The sequence below is a fragment of the Hibiscus syriacus genome, unplaced genomic scaffold (genome assembly GCF_006381635.1).
Source record: "Hibiscus syriacus cultivar Baekdansim isolate YM2019G1 unplaced genomic scaffold, ASM638163v2 tig00111402_pilon, whole genome shotgun sequence".
NCBI classification, from domain to species: domain Eukaryota; kingdom Viridiplantae; phylum Streptophyta; class Magnoliopsida; order Malvales; family Malvaceae; genus Hibiscus; species Hibiscus syriacus.
Window position 1 is genome coordinate 1,879,226 of NW_024063082.1, and position 19,859 is coordinate 1,899,084.

At 35.4% G+C, this 19,859-nt stretch overlaps 3 protein-coding genes across 4 annotated transcripts; all 3 read left to right on the forward strand.

Annotated features, from left to right (window-relative positions):
• The first annotated feature begins 3,446 nt into the window (after positions 1-3,446).
• LOC120162154 (probable acyl-activating enzyme 18, peroxisomal) lies at positions 3,447-7,735 on the forward strand. The gene is made up of 14 exons (XM_039172328.1): positions 3,447-3,822; positions 3,922-4,051; positions 4,179-4,438; positions 4,520-4,721; positions 5,009-5,049; positions 5,471-5,599; positions 5,785-5,858; positions 5,953-6,268; positions 6,353-6,569; positions 6,647-6,772; positions 6,883-6,981; positions 7,064-7,270; positions 7,395-7,548; positions 7,612-7,735. The coding sequence occupies exons 1-13, from the start codon at positions 3,521-3,523 to the stop codon at positions 7,506-7,508; spliced, it is 2,217 nt and encodes a 738-aa protein (XP_039028259.1). The 5' UTR covers positions 3,447-3,520; the 3' UTR covers positions 7,509-7,548; positions 7,612-7,735.
• A 793-nt stretch (positions 7,736-8,528) lies between these two features.
• LOC120161839 (DEAD-box ATP-dependent RNA helicase 37-like) lies at positions 8,529-13,631 on the forward strand. 2 transcript variants are annotated; one of them, XM_039172045.1, is made up of 7 exons: positions 8,529-8,668; positions 9,091-9,939; positions 10,020-10,103; positions 10,856-11,098; positions 11,485-11,652; positions 11,808-11,921; positions 12,744-13,631. In XM_039172045.1, exons 2-7 carry the CDS (start codon positions 9,187-9,189, stop codon positions 13,206-13,208), a joined length of 1,827 nt encoding a protein of 608 aa, XP_039027976.1. In that variant the 5' UTR covers positions 8,529-8,668; positions 9,091-9,186; the 3' UTR covers positions 13,209-13,631. The 2 variants fall into 2 exon arrangements, with proteins under 2 accessions (XP_039027976.1, XP_039027977.1); XM_039172046.1 differs by having other exon boundaries at positions 8,542-8,703.
• A 1,688-nt stretch (positions 13,632-15,319) lies between these two features.
• LOC120161840 (F-box/kelch-repeat protein At1g55270-like) lies at positions 15,320-18,309 on the forward strand. The gene is made up of 2 exons (XM_039172047.1): positions 15,320-15,494; positions 17,049-18,309. The coding sequence occupies exons 1-2, from the start codon at positions 15,429-15,431 to the stop codon at positions 18,297-18,299; spliced, it is 1,317 nt and encodes a 438-aa protein (XP_039027978.1). The 5' UTR covers positions 15,320-15,428; the 3' UTR covers positions 18,300-18,309.
• Positions 18,310-19,859: the final 1,550 nt, after the last annotated feature.

A 19,859-nucleotide genomic window follows, 5' to 3' on the forward strand; every position in this document is an offset into this window, starting at 1 on the left:
ATTTTACCTTCGAAAAATATTTTCTCTGGTGACGTTTGTAGCTTCTGATGACGGGCGATGCTTCGAGGGTAAGGCTCTTATTCTTCTCTTTTTCTCGCTTTCGAATACTCTGTTGGTTGCTGCCGTTCGGTCTCTCTGTTTATGTTTGTGTGTTGTTGTGTGTCTCTCTGTCTTGTTTCTCATCTCTTGTTAATGTTAGTTTCTCTCCGTCTGTGTGTATCTCTCTCGTTTTTCTTTGCTACTGCTTTCTCCTGCAGGTGATGGCCTTTTATAGGCCCCGTGGTGCTTCATTGTAACCAGTTAAAAGAGAAAACCCCGGCGAGTCACCGGAGCTATGGTGGTGACTCACCCTAGGGTTGTGAGGTGTGCAGTCCTCCTTCATCTTTTGGAGTCTTCTGGTGAGGCGATAGTGGCGTGGCAACGTCGGAGTGGACCATCTGGAGGCGGCGGCCATAATAGCCCTAGGGTCGTAATGATACCCTAGGTTTCTGCTGGATAAACCTGGACCGTTGGATGGGTCTAAATCTTACGTTGGAGAACTACGGCGGGTGGAGAAGATAAGGAAAACCCTAATCAATTTTGGGCCTTCTTGGGTTTTGATATGCTTCTCGGTCTCCGAGTTTGGATCTGTTGGGTTGGACTTATAATCGAGCCTCCGTATTTTGCTTTATAACTGGCCCCGATTCATTTATTTGGAATTATAATAATTTAATAATAATAATAATAAGTAATACTAATAATAGTAATAATAATATATTAATATGTAAAACTCAGACCAAAATGACTGTCGACAACTCTAATTAAGAAATAAAAGTTATAGTTAGACATGTGAATAATTTGGGTCAAATTCTAAATTTGATTATTTTATATTTCAAACTAGCTTTCAATTTAATATAGTCATAATTAAATTGAACCTTTTAAAGAATAATAAATTATATCGTTACTCACTGAAATTTATTATCTCTCTTATTTTACTTACTAAATATTTAATTTTTTTAATTTGATAACTCAACTTTACAGATTAAATTATTTTACTCACTCGATCATTAAGTTTCTAACAATTAGATAACATGGAATAATTTAATATTAAACATACCATATCATATTGATATTAAATACAAAATATTAATATTTAATGCAATTTTAAAATAAAAAGTAAAAAAAAAAAAACTAAAATCAAACCTCATTCCCAACCCCCAAACCATCACCGGTCGTTCCTTCACCTTCATTGACAGAGAAAGAACGAAGGAGAGGAAGAGCTACGATGGCCGAACTTAATCTACATGGCAGCCGCCCCTATTTCCTCTTATTCCCTCCCCCCCCCTTTCTTCTCTTCCAAAACATGTTCAATCCCAAAGCCCAATATGCTCTTTCCTCCCTCTCTTTCCATCTCTCCTTTTCGCTCCCTTCCATCATCAACCCTAAAAAATACAGCAGAGCCCCTCTTATCGCCTGCTCTTCCTCTAATCCCAACGGTTTTGCCTTCAATGATGGGTTCGATTCCAATCCCACTACATCTAAGGTAAGCTTTCATGGAAACAAGTTTCAATTTTGGAAAGTTACACTTTTTATGGATTGGGTTTGGTGATTTTAGGTTTATGATTTAAAAATTGATTGAATTTTTAGCATTTTTTTCTTTAAGAAATCTATCCTTGCCAATCGAGCAAGACCTATTCTGGGAGGGTGCTAGATTGGTTTAGATAGAGAGAGAGATAAAAAGAGTGAAACAAGAAGAAGAATAGAAGAAATGGGAAAAATAAATTTTTAAAAGAATCAAAACTACGTCGTTTTAAATAAAATTTGATTTTGCGTAGGAATTTAAAACGCAGTTAGAAATTTAATGGGTTGAGTGAGTAAAATAATTTAATTTATAAAGTTTAGTGAGTAAATTAAAATTTTAGTGAGTAAAATAAGAGAGTGTAAAATTTAATAAGAAACGTAATAATTTACCCTTTAAAGGTTGAGTAGTTTGTAAATTAAATGTCCCATTTATATTTGATAATTACTTTTAAACATGTGTCATGATTTAGAATATAGTATAATAATTTAATTGTTTTTCTTATTTTCTTATTTTAAGATCCAAATAATAATGACACCCCTTAGATTATGGTGTTGAGAAATTAGAGATTTAAACTATGATATCATAATTTTAGAAAATAATAGATTCTTTTAAAATTGTTTCAATTTTAATTTTGATATTATTTTACATAAAATTTTTACATAAAAAAAAATCAAAATTGACACCTATGCTGAAGAGCATTGACATCATATACGTAGACAAATTCAGGATTCCTTGACAAATCAGGGTTCCAAGGTGTAGTGGTTAGCGTTCTGGACTTTGAATCCCCGGTGGGACCTTTTTCACTTTGGCAGTTTCGTATGGGACTGGGAGTGATCTTGTCTATTGATGTCACCGAAAACCATTCATATATATTTTACTAGTTGAATTAATTTTAAACCAATAGTATTAAGTTTTTATATCGTGTCATATGGCACAATTATTTTTAAGTTATATATATTTGGTTTTCTTATGTTATGATAATGTCTAACCTACGTTAGTTTTTATGTCGTGTCACATGTCACAATTATATTTAAGTTATATATATTTGGAGTTCTTACGTTATGATAATGTCTAATCTACATTATATATATATTTGATTAGAGTTATATATTATATTTGAATAATCTTGTCTATTGATGTCACTGAAAATCATTAATATATATTTTACTTGTTGAATTAATTTTAAACTAATTTAGTTTCCAGTAATATTAAATTTTTATACTGTGTCATATGTCACGATTATGTTTAAGTTATATATATTTGGTGTTCTTATGTTATGATTATGTCTAAGCTTATTATATATATATATATATATATATTAATAGAGTTATATATTAATTTGAATAATCTTGTCTATGTCACTAAAAACCATTAATATATATTTTACTCGTCGATTAATTTTAAACTAATTTTAATTTATAGTAATATTAAATTTTTATATTGTGCCATATGTTACTATTATGTTTAAGTTATATATATATTTGGTGTTCTTATGTTATGATAATGTCTAAGCAATATTATATATATATATATATTGAATAATTTGAATATTTTTTTTTAAATATTATACAAATTAAATGATTTTAATGATTAAGAAATTATAGTTATTTTTAAAAGTTTGTATATACACTGTGTTTATAGGAATATTTAAATATTTTAAATAAATAACCACCTTAAAGACTAATAAAAAAAACCTTTTATGAACTATTATCACGTGAGAATAGTTCCTTGATGTAAGGGCCAAAATGGAATTGGTCCTCGTGAAGGTAGATGCAAAAATGTACACCTCACGTGGCTCATCTTACTTCCATGGACTTGGAGTCTTGGACTCACTTTCCTTACCTAATCTTTCATTGCTCTAATTAATTTGTATTAAGACGGGTGACATAGAGAGAGAGAACGCTGTCTTACGTCTAAAGGGAAGGGAGAGGAAGAAGAAGGCAAAGACACTGGACAACCATGACAGCAAACACCATCGACCAAGTGAGCATCGACGATCTGTGCTGCGCAGGCGGCGGAGTATTAACCATAGAGGAGGCCCAACACATCCACCAACTCATTAAACAAGCAGTTTCCAAAGCAAAGGCAGAAGCAGGAGGATCAGGCCAGTTATGGGCAAGACAAGTGTGGAGAGAGGTGATGGGCAGAAGAGTGCTAAAGCCAAACTACCCACATGCACTCCACCAGCTTGTCTACTACTCCGTCTATGCTCACTGGGATGCTTCCATTCTTGGCCCCCCTCTTTACTGGTTCCCTTCTCTGTAATCTCTCCCTTCCTCTCTCTTCCTTTCCTTTTTCCATATCTTCTTGAACAACTTGATAGTAAATGTGTTCTACTAAGTTTATCCTTTTTTCCCCAGACATGATTCTAAACTTACACACATAGGACGAATAATGGAAACTCATGGTCCTACGCTTTTAGGGACTTCATACAAGGATCCCATTGCTAGTTTTAATCTCTTTCGGGATTTCACTGCCCACCATCCTGAGGTAACTTACTGAAGTCTCATGTTGTTCTTCTCCTTGTACCTTTTTCATGTAAATGTCAGCATTATGTTGCAATTCAAACAAATTTACCAGTTTTGTTTTTTTTCTTGGTTGAACGTTTGTTAATTAGGTTTATTGGCCAATCATTCTAAAAGAACTTGTAGTTACATTTCGTGAATCTCCCAAGTGTATTCTGGATACCACTGACAATTCGAGACCCGGGGGAATTTGGCTTCCCGGTTCGGTTTTGAATATTGCTGAATGTTGCTTATTACCCTCAAGTCATCCCAGAAAAGAAGATGATAGTTGTGCGATTGTATGGAGAGACGAAGGCGATGATGAATCCGATGTGAACCGTATGACACTTAAACAACTTCGAGACCAAGTGATGTATGCTTTCATTTCATTCATCCTATGATGTTGTTGTTTCTTTTCCTATTGAAGAATCTACATCTGATTTTTAATTCACAGGTTGGTAGCAAATGCACTAGAGAAAATTTTCAGAAAGGGTGATGCCATTGCTATTGATATGCCAATGACAGTAAATGCAGTTATTATATACCTGGCAATAGTATTAGCTGGATTTGTTGTTGTATCTATAGCTGATAGTTTCGCTGCTAAGGAAATCGCAGTGCGTTTGCGGGTCTCTAAGGCTAAGGCTATCTTCACTCAGGTGTTCTTCCACTTCAGTAGGTCATTTAATCTTTTTATGAGGACACAAACAAAAATTTTCCATGTCACTTGGAATGCTTTTAGCTTTGAGATTACATTTTTTGATGGAAACTTCAGTATATAAGGTTGTTCACACGTTTCAATGACCGGAGCTAAGCATTTTCATATGCTAGAAAACTTTTCTCTGCTTTCTTACAATTAACTTTTCTCCATTTAACTGTTGATTCTTATTCTAATCCCCTATATTCTTTGTTTTGGAAATGATAAATACCTTCTCAATGGTTTCAGGATTTTATACTAAGAGGAGGTCGAAAGTTTCCTTTATACAGGTAGAAGATATTGCCCTTCTGCTGTACAGGACAAATGGTCTACTACTTTTACTTCCTCAAAACAATTTTTTAGTGAAGATTTTTGGGTTTTTGTTCCTATATATGACCTTTGGAAGACAAATGCCCTTCTATATGTACAACTTATGCTTTCTACTGGTATGAAATGTAATAGAGGGGAAAGTTGTGGTACTGGTACCTAGTTTATGTGAGAATGATTAGTAACCGATCATATGGTCATTTTCTGAATGATTTGACCAGCATTGATTTCACTTTCCTCACCAAGAAAATTTTAAGTGTCTCTCGATCTTATCAGCAGGCTTTCGATCGGTTAAATGCCTTCCAAATACAAGTTTAAGGGCATTAGTGTTGATCTGTATATCATCACTTTTGGTATTCATGGCTGTTTGTCTTAACCATGCAGTCGAGTTGTAGAGGCTTCTCCACATAAAGCTATTGTGCTCCCTGTGTCTGGGAACGACGTCGGTATTCAATTAAGAGAACAAGATATATCATGGAAAGATTTTCTTGCCCATGGCAATCTGCATCCAAGGTATGTAATGTCTGCAATTGCATCTAATTGAGAGCAGTTTAATCTGTTTGTATTTTAAGTAATCAGTCCTTTACCGTTATCGTCACAGAACCGAAAATATCATATTTTCTGGAGTTAGTATACTTGTACATAACTACATAATGTTGCTATGTAAGTATTTAATTACATCATTATCTCTGTTGTAGACCAACCCATTTCACTCCAGCTTATCTACCAATAGATTCTGCAATTAACATACTATTCTCTTCTGGAACCACAGGTGGGGAAATTTGTCACTTGATTTATGGTTTTACATGTACACATTCCCTTTACTGGTTTGAATATTTTCAAGCATATTTATTGAACTTAACCAGGAGAACCGAAAGCTATTCCATGGACACAACGTTCGCCTATTCACTGTTCTTCTGAAGCATTAGCTCACATCAATGTTGGAGTTGGAGATGTTTACTGCTGGCCAACGAATCTCGGATGGGTGATGGGACCAATTTTACTCTTCTCTTGCTTTCTAACTGGTGCAACCCTTGCTCTCTATCATGGATCTCCTTTGGGCCGTGGTTTCGGAAAATTTGTTCAGGATGCAGGAGTAACAGTTTTGGGCACAGTTCCGAGTTTAGTGAAAACTTGGAAAAATACAAAGTGTATGGAAGGCTTGGACTGGACAAAGATAAAGTAAACCTTCTTTCCCTTATCCAAAAACAACTTTTGCATTAGTTATAATTCTTGTAAAAGAGACTCCACTGTTTTCTACTTCAGATCTTTTGCTAGCACCGGAGAAGCCTCTAATGTCGATGATGACCTTTGGCTATCCTCGAAATCTTACTACAAGCCCGTTCTTGAATGTTGCGGAGGCACAGAGCTAGCATCAAGTTACATCACAGCGAGTATGCTGCAGCCACAAGCTTTCGGAGCATTTAGCACTGCATCGATGGCAACTAGTTTTGTTATCTTGGATGAACACGGAGTTCCCTATGTAAGAACTTTATCCGGAAGTTATAAAATGGTTATAAGTGTGCACGTATGATAAAGCCTGATTTACCTTTGTGACAGCCGGATGATAAAGCCTGTGTTGGTGAAGTTGGTTTATTCCCTCTCTACTTTGGAGCAACTGATAGATTGCTTAACGCTGATCATGAGAAAGTTTACTTCAAGGGAATGCCAACATATAAGGGAATGGTATGGTCAATTTTTGTCCCCTTAGAACAATATTCGAGCAACGATTGCTTTGTACCCCTTGACAAATTCTTGGACCGAATAACCTCATGGTTCGATACGTGCTTTGACAGCGTCTTAGGAGACATGGGGATATCCTCAAGAGAATGGTCGGAGGCTACCTTGTTGTTCAAGGAAGGGCTGATGACACCATGAATCTTGGCGGCATTAAGGTATTCCATCCTCAAGAGAACGTTTGATTGAACTCGATATCATCGATCTCCTTCTGAAAGCATAAATTTCCCTTCTTTGCAGACAAGCTCTGTTGAAATCGAACGTGTTTGTGACCGTGCGGATGAAAGCATCTTGGAGACTGCTGCAGTCAGCGTGGCACCACCTGATGGTGGTCCAGAACTGTTGGTGATTTCCGTGGTTCTAAAGAAAGGGTTTGATCAACAACCAGGGAAGCTGAAGACGGTACTCTCGAAAGCCATTCAAGCCAACCTCAACCCCTTGTTCAAGGTTCGGATTCCTCGCTAAGCATCATCGTTTAACTCAATCCGAATGCTTGGATTCGAAAGTCGAAATCAAATTCATTTTCATTTGCATTAAGAGAGACGACATATTGATAGTTGATTGATCACAGGTGAACAGTGTGAAGATCATCCCAGAGTTTCCCAGAACTGCATCTAACAAATTGCTTAGGAGAGTCTTGAGGGACCAAGTACAGCATGAACTGTCTGTCAAAAGCAGGATGTGAAGGCTGGCAACTTCATCAATGCTTCAAGAATCATACATATTTTACCCACCGGAATGCCGGAAATTGGATTTTATCTACGAAAATTGAACTCAACATTTTATCAAATAATAATGATCTGATCTGCCGTTTTCGGAAATACCGGTTCCGAACGGAACTAGCCGTGTGATTCATTTTCTTCTTGCCCCTAAATTGTTATCCTAAACTCTAAACAATAAACTCGTATTTAGACTACTTTAGATTTCTAAACTTTTAATATTTTCAGAATATTATCGATCATAATTTTTATGTTATTGAATTAGATTCATGTGTTTTGTTCACTCTAAATTGAATCGAAAAATAATGGTCCAATCGTTAACATATAATCTGAAATAGAACAAAAAAAAATTGGACATAAAATGTTTGAATTGGTTTTGATGGCTAAATGCTCAAACATGGGCATAATCTTTCAAACGGTTGAATAATATTGTCGTTGTATTTCATATTGAAATAACGTGAACTGATGGTTTACCCTACATTTTACTTGCTTTCGACTTCAGTAGAAAATCAATTAGGTCAACAGAATGATGTGATTGACTACTCGAAACAACTTGTACATTAAGGATTACTGTTTTTCTAATTTATTTTTAACCATAAATTTTATTTATTAAATTAACAAAACAAAATATTATGGAATTAAAATATCTTAAATTCGTAATTTGAGCAGTAATCGGGGGGGGGGGGGCTAACTCCACCAGATATTTATTACAGCGCAGTAAATTCAGTGGCGTAACATACCAAAGTTGGCTGCGTTTTGAGACCGCTCATTTCCCGCAAATCTTGCACGGAAATATCTAATTTATTTATTTTTGTCATTTTGTTTAACTTTTTAAATTGAATCTAATTTAAAATAAAATCTAAAATTCAAAATCCGTCCATTGCAGAGACAAAGCGAGAAGAAACTTTGTCAATAAGTAAAGGAAAAAAGAATAAAATATGAATAATTAAAATATACAGAAATTAGAGAGAATAAAAGGAAGTTTTTGAAAAAATAAAAACTTCGTCTTATATTTCTTCTTCTCGGCTTGTGTCTGCTTAACGATTAGGGTTCTTTTTTTCCTTTATTATTCTGTTCGGATCTTAATTATTTTCAACGACAGATTTCGGGGTTTGCTCATTCTGAGGTTCCCATCTCTCTCTTCCTCGCTACTCTCTCTGGGTATGTAATTTTTAGTTAAATTTCTCTGTGCATTTGAATCCTTTATGAGGTGTTTGTATTTTCTTTTTGATTCCTGCTCTAAGGTATTAGTAGATCGATTTTTGTTTCATTTTTTATTTTATTTTAATAGAATTTTTTAACAGATTTCATGATAAATTTGCACTTGGGTTTTTTGTTTGTTGATTATGTGGCAGAGGGAACTCCCCCCCCCCCCAACCAATCGAATAAATCATTGTTTCTGTTTTGTATAATAAGTTTCGGGGTTTATTCCCTATTTCTTCGAGATGATGGTTTACATTAGCGTGCTGCATTTGGATGATTAATGAAGTAAGATACGATTGCATCATTTGTTTTGATTTGTTTATGTTTTTTTTATGATTTGTTCAGGTTTGATAAATTTCATATTGGGAAAGTTAACTTGGTGGATTTGACTAAAAAGGGTTTTGTTGAAAAACTTGGAATATTGGGTGCGTGTGAATTGTAATGACTACACGAACATCATGGGCTGATTTGGCTGCAAATTCTGCAGCTGAGAATGGAGGTGTTGGTTATTCTTCTGATAGCCGCAAAGTTGCTGGTTCCACTTCGGGTGGTGGGAGACCTGCTTATGTTCCTCCACATCTCCGTAATCGTCCGCCATCTGCAGAACCATCTGCTCCTACTTCCAGTGGCCCTGCTTCAAATAGTGATCGACCTGGACAAGGGGGATCACGTTGGGCTGCTCCTAGGAATGATTATAACAACCGATCTGGATATGGTGGTAGTGGTGTTCGACCTGGTGGATGGGGTGGCAGAAGTGGTGGTTGGGATCGTGGGAGAGATAGGGAAGTTAATCCATTTGGAAATGATGATACAGAGCAGGTGTTTAATGAGCAAGAGAATACTGGAATCAACTTTGATGCCTATGAAGACATTCCCGTGGAGACAAGTGGTGACAATGTGCCACCACCCGTTAATACTTTTGCTGAGATTGACTTAGGTGAAGCTCTGAATCTAAATATCCGAAGGTGCAAGTATGTGAAGCCGACACCTGTTCAGCGGTATGCCATCCCAATTTCACTTGCAGGAAGGGATTTGATGGCATGTGCTCAGACTGGTTCAGGAAAGACAGCTGCCTTTTGTTTTCCAATTATCAGTGGAATTATGAGAGGTCCTGTTCCACAAAAACCATTACGAGCACGCACAGTATTCCCATTAGCTCTTATTCTCTCTCCTACCAGGGAGCTATCAATGCAAGTGGGTGCCATATTTTGAAAATTCAGATGATGTGCTTCTATTAATAACTTGGAATTTATATTCAGTGACAATTATTGCAGATACATGAGGAAGCCAGGAAGTTCTCTTATCAAACAGGTGTTAAGGTGGTTGTTGCTTATGGAGGTGCTCCTATTAACCAGCAGGTAACTTTTCTCTCTATTTCTCTTTATTTTCAGTTTACCTTTCGTTTACATTAATCAGAATTTCCTAATGTAGTAGTGCTACTGTTTTGATGCACTAATCCCTTTTATTAATAAAGAGTTTCACTCTTAATTTTGCTGGTCAAGGTGAAACCTTCTGCTCTTGGGACAAATAGTAGATTTCTTTAGCATATTTTAAGTTTATATGTTCTAATTCAAAAAAATAATAATAATAAGTTTATATGTTCATCCCAGTGTTGTTAAGGATGCAAGGTGCACTCCAATTGCTAGAATCCTTATATTGCCTGTCGTGAAAGGCACAAAAAAGTGTTTTTGTATGTGTGTATGATAAGATTAAGATATATAATCATGATAACAAAATCTATACAGTGGTGTAATTTATCTACAAAACATGCAATTCTTTTGTCGATCAATATGTAATACATTCTCTGTTTGATTGTATCCCCGTCCTTAATAGTAAAGTTAGGTCTAATGAAAAAATTAAAAGAAAAAGAGAACAGTTATTTTTATCCCTACCTTCTCTAAAGAAAAACACACCACCTAGGCACTTATCAGATGCCCCTTACCTGAAAGAGTGTGAGGTACTTTCTTCTTCGAATATTTGATATTCTTGTATCATTTTGACACTCTGGTATCATTTTAATGTCTAATTCTGGGTCACCATTTTTTTACTTAAACTGTATGTTTGAAATTTATTTCTGTTTGTTTAAGTTGATGGTATTTGATTTGAACAGCTGAGGGAGCTAGAGAGAGGTGTCGATATTCTTGTAGCAACACCTGGAAGGTTGGTAGATTTGCTAGAGAGGGCTAGAGTTTCTCTACATATGATCAGGTATTTGGCCCTGGATGAGGCAGACAGAATGCTGGATATGGGTTTTGAGCCTCAAATAAGAAAGATTGTGGAGCAAATGGACATGCCTTCACCTGGTGTTAGACAAACAATGCTATTCAGTGCCACCTTTCCAAGAGAGATACAGGTTGATCCTATCTTTGTAAAAAAGCCCTGCTAGGATTTAAACAATTGATCATTTTCTTATCAGTTTTCAATGCATAGCTCATGCACTTTCTCTCTATACGCTGGAGTTCTATACTCTGATTATATAAGATTATTCTTAGTTACATTTGCATTATTTGCGTTGGAATTTTAGTTTTTTATTGGTAAAAGGGAGCTCTACAGCTAAAAAAGTTCTTTAGTGAAACTCCATTACATTCTTGCCACTTAAATTAGAACCAAAATCGCCTCCCCCCCGCCCAAAAAAAAAAAAAACTGCAACCAAACTTGTACTTACCTTTGAATACTATTTGGATCTTGCGAACCTAGTTTTTTGGTAACTATTTACCCTTCTGTTATTGTTGCATGCAGAGACTGGCCTCTGATTTTCTAGCAAATTATATTTTCTTGGCTGTGGGTCGAGTTGGTTCAAGTACTGATTTGATTGCCCAAAGAGTAGAATTTGTTCAAGAGTCAGACAAAAGAAGTCACCTTATGGACCTTCTTCATGCTCAGAGAGCAAATGGTGCCCAGGGCAAGGTACTAAAGTTTCGGACTTGTGATACTTTATCCTAATGATGTTAATTGGAATTCCTGTATGAATCAGATTAGCTCTAATGTAAATCGTCTATTTTTGGTTTTGGGAATTTGACTGTAGCTTTCTTATTAGATAACCTTTTATTTTAATCTTGCAGCAAGCTCTTACATTAGTTTTTGTTGAGACAAAAAAAGGAGCTGATTCGTTAGAACATTGGCTCTGCATGAATGGTTTTCCTGCAACTACCATTCATGGTGATAGAAGCCAGCAGGTAAATATACATGTTTTCATTTTCTTTTTGTACTTTTTATGCATGGTTCTTGTTTTAAATTGAAATTTTAGTATAAAAGATAAAAGTGTAGTTTAACCCCCCAAATGTTTGGTTGTGGCTTCTTTGTTTTCCGTTAGAGCTTTATATTTGTATTTGGGGAGTTGCTGCAAGCATGATGAGTATTTGCAGCTTACTGCAATTGTCCTGTTGTTATATGTGCCAACTTGTGTTGGGAGGGTGAGCAAATTGCAAATCTTTTAGTTTTGAGTTGGGAGTTGGTCCATGATTCTTAGCAAAGCCATCATGAGTGCTTTTGGTGTTTTTCCTTTTTATCTCCTGATTGGATGAGATCACTGCACCCCCCGCTTTTTAGATTCCTTTTTTAATCCTCTTATGCTCACCGTCCCTAATTATGCATTGGTTGGGTAGTGGTCACTATTCTACTCTTTGTATAACTTATAACCTATGCTATACTTGATTATTGTTCTGTATGGAGCTTTTAACAATTTTTCTGGGGACTTATATATCAATCTTTTAATGTATATGAATAATCAAAATATCTGTTGATGGATGCCAAGAATTAACTTGCATATTAATTTTCGAGTAATGCATTGAAATGCAAAGTGTAGCTGCAAGTGTGCATATGGTTGTAATTGGATTTCTTTATCATTTTCTTTATCCTTTAGATTTGACACTTGTCATCTTCTCTGCCTCCTACATATTTTTAGCAATTCTTCATATAGGGGTGTTTGTCTATTTTTTCTACTCTTGTAACTGTAAGGTACCTCTTGTTAAGATACCAGTTCATTGTGTATGTTGCAGGAAAGGGAACAAGCATTACGGTCGTTTAAGAGTGGTGCTACCCCGATCCTAGTAGCTACTGATGTGGCAGCTCGTGGTCTTGATATTCCTCATGTTGCCCATGTGGTCAACTTTGACCTTCCTAATGATATTGATGACTATGTTCATCGAATTGGACGAACAGGGCGTGCAGGCAAAACTGGTTTAGCCACAGCCTTCTTCAATGATAACAATGCATCTTTGGCGAAGTCATTAGCTGATCTAATGCAGGAAGCAAACCAAGAGGTGCCTGCTTGGCTCACTCGGTGTGCAGCTCGTTCATTTGGAGGGAGGAATCGTCGCCCTGGAGGAGGCCGATTTGGTAGCCGTGACTTTCGGAGAGATTCATCTTTCAATAGGGGCGGATCAGATTACTATGGTGGAGGCAACAATGCAGGCGGGTATGGTGGAGGCTATGGTGCAAATGTTGCCAGTGCATGGGATTGATAAACTCTCATTTCTTTTTAGTTGTTCAAGCGTCTAATAGTAGCAGAGCTTCCCTTTCAATCATAGGGACTATTTTTTTCTATTGGGTTTACTTATATTTTTCTGTTAATCTTAAGTGTTGAAAGAGTCGGAGTCGAAATTGTGTGCACTGTGTTTGTAGGCATCGGTGAAGAAATTCTAACCAAAAATAGGCATCACCTCTTCCTCCCCAGTTGCTGTCATGTTTTGGTCATTTTGCTGGTAATTTTGTTAGGTAATGTCACATCTTGTAGAATATGTCGTGGGAGAGGAGTAACATATCTTGTATGCCATCTCGCTACTGCTGGCGGTGGTGGTGGTTTGGGTCTTGTTTTAGTATCATACTCTACTGTACTCTACTGTAATGGTATCATCGTGAAAAATGAATTCTGGGGGCTCTTTAAGGTTATAAGATTCCGTGTAATTTTTTTATAAGATTTATTTTTCCTTTTTGAATCAGATTCAGATTGTGCTTTATAATAGTTAATTAAGGTCAGCAATGGGACGCCACTGTTGGTGAAAATTTGTTGTATATTTGCGCTACTTGTAGGTAGGGATGTTCAGATTAACATGAAACCGTTTAAGCTAGCTAAAATGTACGGTTAATCAACCATAACACCCCACCCCTACTTGGAGGGCATTGAGGTGCATAAGCAGTGTGTGAATTTCATTAATTTTTGGAGCAATAATGGGTCCTGCCATACCTACCTTGCGAGTGCAGATGGAATAGGTGATTGGATCATACCACCGGCGATATTGTGGATCTATGGGTATTGAATGTTCTTTGATGAGAAAATGGTGTGTAAAATATCAAGTTAATGTAAATAACTTTCTTTATTTGTAGAAGGTTTTAACGCTAATCATCAGTAAATAAAAGAAAAACACTGCAACATTTTATGTGCTCCCAAAGCTAAGTGATGTCTGTAGCAGACCAAATCATTGTATTAATGCACATTGTTATTTACGTGTCAGGTCGGTCCATTTATCATTCATTTTCTCATGACTTTTGTCACAACATTTGAATGTCCTCAAAATTGGACCCAATTGCCGTTTCATTGAATATCCTATATCTACATTTTAATCTTATACATATTTTCATTTTAATTTCACAAGTAATACAAATTCAAAATAATTAAGTTTCTATATAAATTATAAAATAAACATATTAGAAGTTTTCTTTTTTCTTTTCCTAAAAAAATTAATAATGAGTTTTGACAAAATTAGTAAAAGCTTGAGAATGATAAAAGAGAAATCATATTCAATGAATTCCGATTTGATCAAATATTATCGAATTCATATAATAATTAATTTTAAAGTTATATAATCAATATTATCAATTAAGTAAAAACTAAAGAATATTTTTGTTATTTAAAATTTAGCATTTAATTTAGTTTATTATAGAAATCTTAAAAGAAAGATACGAAAATAAAAGATGGGAGCAGCGATTTCTGTCTCTTGCACCGTCTAAAGTGGGTTTTGACCTAACAATTGTAAACGATTAAGTTAAGTCATTCAAGCTACCTTTGTCTTGCGATAGGACTTTAACATTAATTAAATTTAAAATTAAATTCACTCAAGAGTTTAACATAAATCCTTCATTAAATGACAAATTAATTTCGTTACGTAAGACTACCTAATTTAAGGAACTTAGTTGGTGAGAGCCATGTGTCCAGCGTGTAAATTAAAATTGGGGAAAATATAATAGGGGCCATTGAACTATGCTCATGGTCATTTAAATTATTGATTTTTTTAAAAGTTATAAATTAATCATTAAATTTTATTAAATTATTAAAAAATAATAACGAAGTTTATCATATTGTTATAGAGTGGTAATTAAATTAATCAAATTTTTACACTTATTATAACATCACAATGATATTTTATAATAATTTAATAAATTTATTTTATAATTTTATTAGTTCAATGATTAAAATGATCATTCGAACTTGATTTGGTAACCTTTGGCGTATTTTACCCATTAAAAGTTGTTGACGTTTTATTGAAATAAAATGCAAATAAAGTCTTATATATATATATATATAAATAATACTGTGTAATTTACATTTATAAGTTTTACAGTAACAAGGACAGTTCAAAGTTTTATATCTTCAAGGTTGGAGGATGGGATTCTGAGTATTGAGTCTCTGAATTGGGTTTCTTGATCTGAGTTAGGCAATAGTAGGGTTTGACTCTATCTAAAGGATGGAGCAATCCATTTCCCAGCAGTCACCTAATGCTCTCAGAGGGTTTCGAGTTCAAGCTCCATTGGTAAGTTCTAACGTCATCTTTGACCCTTTATATATATATTTTTTAGTGATGCACAGTTGATAAATGTGTTGAAAACTTGATTTGAAGATCCTGACAATTCTCCTCTTTGGGATTTAGTTGTCATGAAAATTTGAAGATACCTAGATGGAGAATTTTTACTTAATATGGAAAGTAGGATTCTAGAATTTTTACTTTGGTAGGGCTTAGTTTGCTGGACAATGGGTTCTTTGTCCTTTTTGAAGGCTTAGTTGATTTGTTTATTGATGGTGGGAGTTCTGCTCTCTTTAATCTTCATTGGGTTGTTCTTTCGTCGGGGAAGCTCTTGGTTATGAGATCAAACACTTTTGACCCGATCTATAATTCTTTTAGCGGTGATTTGGTTCTATGTATTTCAGTTTTGCTGCTTATCGGTTTTGTTTTCGGCTTGGTTCCAAGTTTTGGAGTCCTTTTCTCTTCAATTTTTATGAAAATTTTACAATTTCTGCTCAAAATATAATGGATTTTGCTCCAAAGTTTGCTAGATTAAGTATTGTTCATATACATTTTCTTCTTTTAGCTGGTACATTGAGATATTACCTTTTTATTTAGATTTTTGTTTTCTTTACAACTGTTGTATTACTTTGTTTGATATGAATACAGTTCTATCATTTCCTTGTCTGCCTGAGTTTTTACATCTTTATTTTTCAAATCAAAATCCATTCCTTGACAGAAAGGAGGACGAAGAATGGAAGGCCTACTCGCTTTCTTTGTAAATGCTTTATGCTTGTTCCTGGTAAAGAAATGTAGAGTATTACAGCTTCTCTATTATCTCTGAAAAATCTTGGATGCGAAGTTACTGGGAGTTCATAAGATGAAACTCTTATAATACGATTACTGGAACTAATGATGCCAGCACTGGTTTTAGAATGGGTTAACTGCATGTTCTTCAATCTAAATACCTCCCAAGAAACTGCAATAAAAGGAATTTCCCTTCTTTCTTTGAAGACAAGAAACTTGGAGTACCGTTTTTCTGTAGACCAACAAGAAATGTGGAGTATTAGAGCTTCTATATTATTTCTGGAAAATCTGAGATGCAAAGGTTCTTGGAGTGAAGATGAACTCTTATATTTTGGTTATTGACTAAAGCTAATGATGTGTAAGTAGTTTTAAAATTGGTAAAGTGGATGCCCTCCGATCTTTGTACAAAACAAGAAATTCCAGATAATGAATTTTCCTGAAGACTTGCATTGTAGCTTCAGTATCTGAAGCTTTTAGTAGAATTCTTGTCACAATGCGACATCTAGAACATGTCATGGTAAATTAAACAGCTTTTCATAGCAACTAAACAAATACTCGGGGTTATCAACTGGTCATATCTGATTTGTCTCAAGAAAAGTTGAAAGCTTTTCATTGCTGCTTTTTGTTGACATTCTTTGTAAGTACATTAATTGTAAGGAAGGCACAAGGATTGATCAATTATGATGTATGGATAGTTTCTTTCTTTTTTCCTGTTCTACACCTTTATCATATTCAGAAGCTAATAATTTTTTGCTCCTAACTGGAAAAAAATTTCAGGTTGATTCTGTATCATGCTATTGTAAAGTGGATTCTGGATTGAAGACAGTTGCCGAGGCAAGAAAATTTGTCCCAGGATCGAAGCTTTGTATCCAACCTGATATCAATCCCAATGCACACAAGAGTAAAAGCTCTCGCAGAGAGAGGACTCGAGTCCAGCCACCTCTTCTCCCTGGCCTTCCTGATGATCTTGCCATTGCTTGTCTGATTCGAGTTCCTCGTGCTGAACACCAAAAACTCCGTGTAGTTTGCAAGAGATGGTACAGGCTTCTGGCTGGTAACTTCTTTTATTCTCTTAGGAAAAGTCTTGGAATGGCAGAAGAGTGGGTTTATGTCTTCAAACGAGATCGTGATGGAAAGATATCATGGAATGCATTTGACCCAATCTATCAGCTCTGGCAGCCACTTCCTCCGGTTCCAAGGGAGTACTCTGAGGCCGTTGGTTTTGGCTGTGCTGTTCTAAGTGGTTGCCACCTGTACTTGTTTGGAGGAAAGGATCGACAAAGGGGTTCAATGAGACGTGTTATTTTCTACAGTGCCCGGACAAACAAATGGCACAGAGCACCAGATATGCTTCGAAAACGCCATTTCATTGGTTCCTGTGTAATAAATAATTGCCTTTATGTGGCTGGTGGAGAATGTGAGGGAATTCATAGGACTTTACGATCTGCTGAAGTTTATGATCCTAACAAAAACAGATGGAGTTTTGTTCAAGATATGAGCACAGCTATGGTACCTTTCATTGGGGTAGTTTATGATGGGAAGTGGTTTGTAAAAGGGCTGGGGTCCCATCGAGAGGTTATGAGTGAAGTATATGATCCTGAATCTAATTCCTGGTCTCCTGCTAGTGGTGGGATGGTTTCTGGTTGGCGCAACCCTAGTATATCTTTAAATGGACAGCTCTATGCCCCAGATTGCCGTGATGGATGCAAGCTTAGGGTGTATGATGGAGCCACAGATTCTTGGAGTAAGTTTATTGATAGTAAGCTCCATTTGGGGAGTTCTCGAGCCTTGGAGGCTGCTGGCCTAGTTCCTCTCAATGGCAAGCTTTGTGTCATTCGCAATAACATGAGCATAAGTATCGTTGACGTTTCCAGCCCGGATAAAGAGGTTGAAAGCAACCCTCAGCTTTGGGAAAATATTGCTGGCAGAGGACATTTCAGGACTCTTTTTACAAATATATGGTCGAGTATAGCAGGGCGAAGTAGCTTGAGAAGTCATATCATTCATTGTCAGGTGCTCCAAGCATGATAAGGGGGATTCAAATATACTAAATTTCCCGCATTTGTTTAGAATTTTCTTGCCCGGGTATTCTTATCTCAAAATGTTTATTCGTTAACCAATATTTCACGGTTCAAGCACCTCCTGAATGGAAAAGCCGTCTATATACTCCGTTACCTTTCCCGATGTTGTGATTCTTGCTATGGTGATTGATATCAACGGTAAGCCACCAGGGGAGGGGACTGATAGATATCCACATTAGGAATGTTTCGGTTGTGATCAACTTGAAGAAGTGAAACAACGAAGACGACCAAGGGGGCTTTTGAGAAATCGAAGAACAGCTTGGATGTTATCCCATGGTGCATTTGCAGGTGAGGTGGTTCAATATTGATGAGGTTATGCCTTTACATATATGAAGAGCAGCAGATACATGTAAATCTTAGGTCATTTGGAATTTAGGACTGGTCCTTTTTGGTGTGAACTTTTATGTTTTGTAGTATGTAATGCAAGTCATTTTATGTCTTGTTCAAGTTGTAGTATGCTAGTCTTTAAGATGCTTTGAGATGTACAAACATATAAAGATGTTTATATAGATGTTTTGTCTTTCATTATTTCTTAAATTAGAAAATGATATTACAATAATGTGTCTCAACACTCGTGCATGAACCATGCTACATTGCAAACGAATGTCCACAAATCAATACGACCACACCGGCCCCGTTTCGGGATTTCTCTAAACTCTGACCCTCTAATTTCATTCAACCGTGAAAGCATTTTTTTTTTCGAAACATGTTTCATTAGGCGGAGAATGGACACAATTTTATATTAGAACATGAACTTTTAAAGTTTTAAGTGGAATGAATTAATAAAATATTAGAGAGTTAAAATATATTATCAATACAAAATAAAAAATTAATAAATTTTTTAAATATATAACGATTTAAAGATTTGTATATTAATCGATCATCAAAATAATTATTCAAAGTTATAAAGATTGGCCAAAACCGATAACAGATTGATGGGATTTTCACCACACGATCACTTCTGCGTAATGGAGCACAACAACGTGACGTATGAAAGGTACACTTTGCATGCAGAAAGCATAAATATATATTAGGCTAAACTACACCATTATCACTTAACTATTGTTAACATTTCACTGAGTTGATGTGATAATTAATAAAAATAATATAAAACTACATATTCAGTTCTCGATTATATATATATGGTTAACGAAAATCGATAATTAAATTGAATCAATTCATATCATAAAACTATAAATAATTAAAATTAAAATTAAAGAAAAACCCAAACTATTTGGTTAAAAAGAAATTTTATATATAATTTAATGAATGAGACCAGAGTGAACGTTGCATAGAAAAATATATCACTAATGTGACACACTAAAATACTTTCATTAAATAAATTATTCTTATTAAAAATTTCAAAGACCTCTATGTGATTAATCCTTTATTCTTTTTTTTGGTAAATAAAAGTTTAGGTCTAGGGTGACTCCCCTAGTCCAGGGTCAGGGCATACATAAGACCCAATTGAAATTTACATAAGAATTTACAGATTACCTACCAAGAC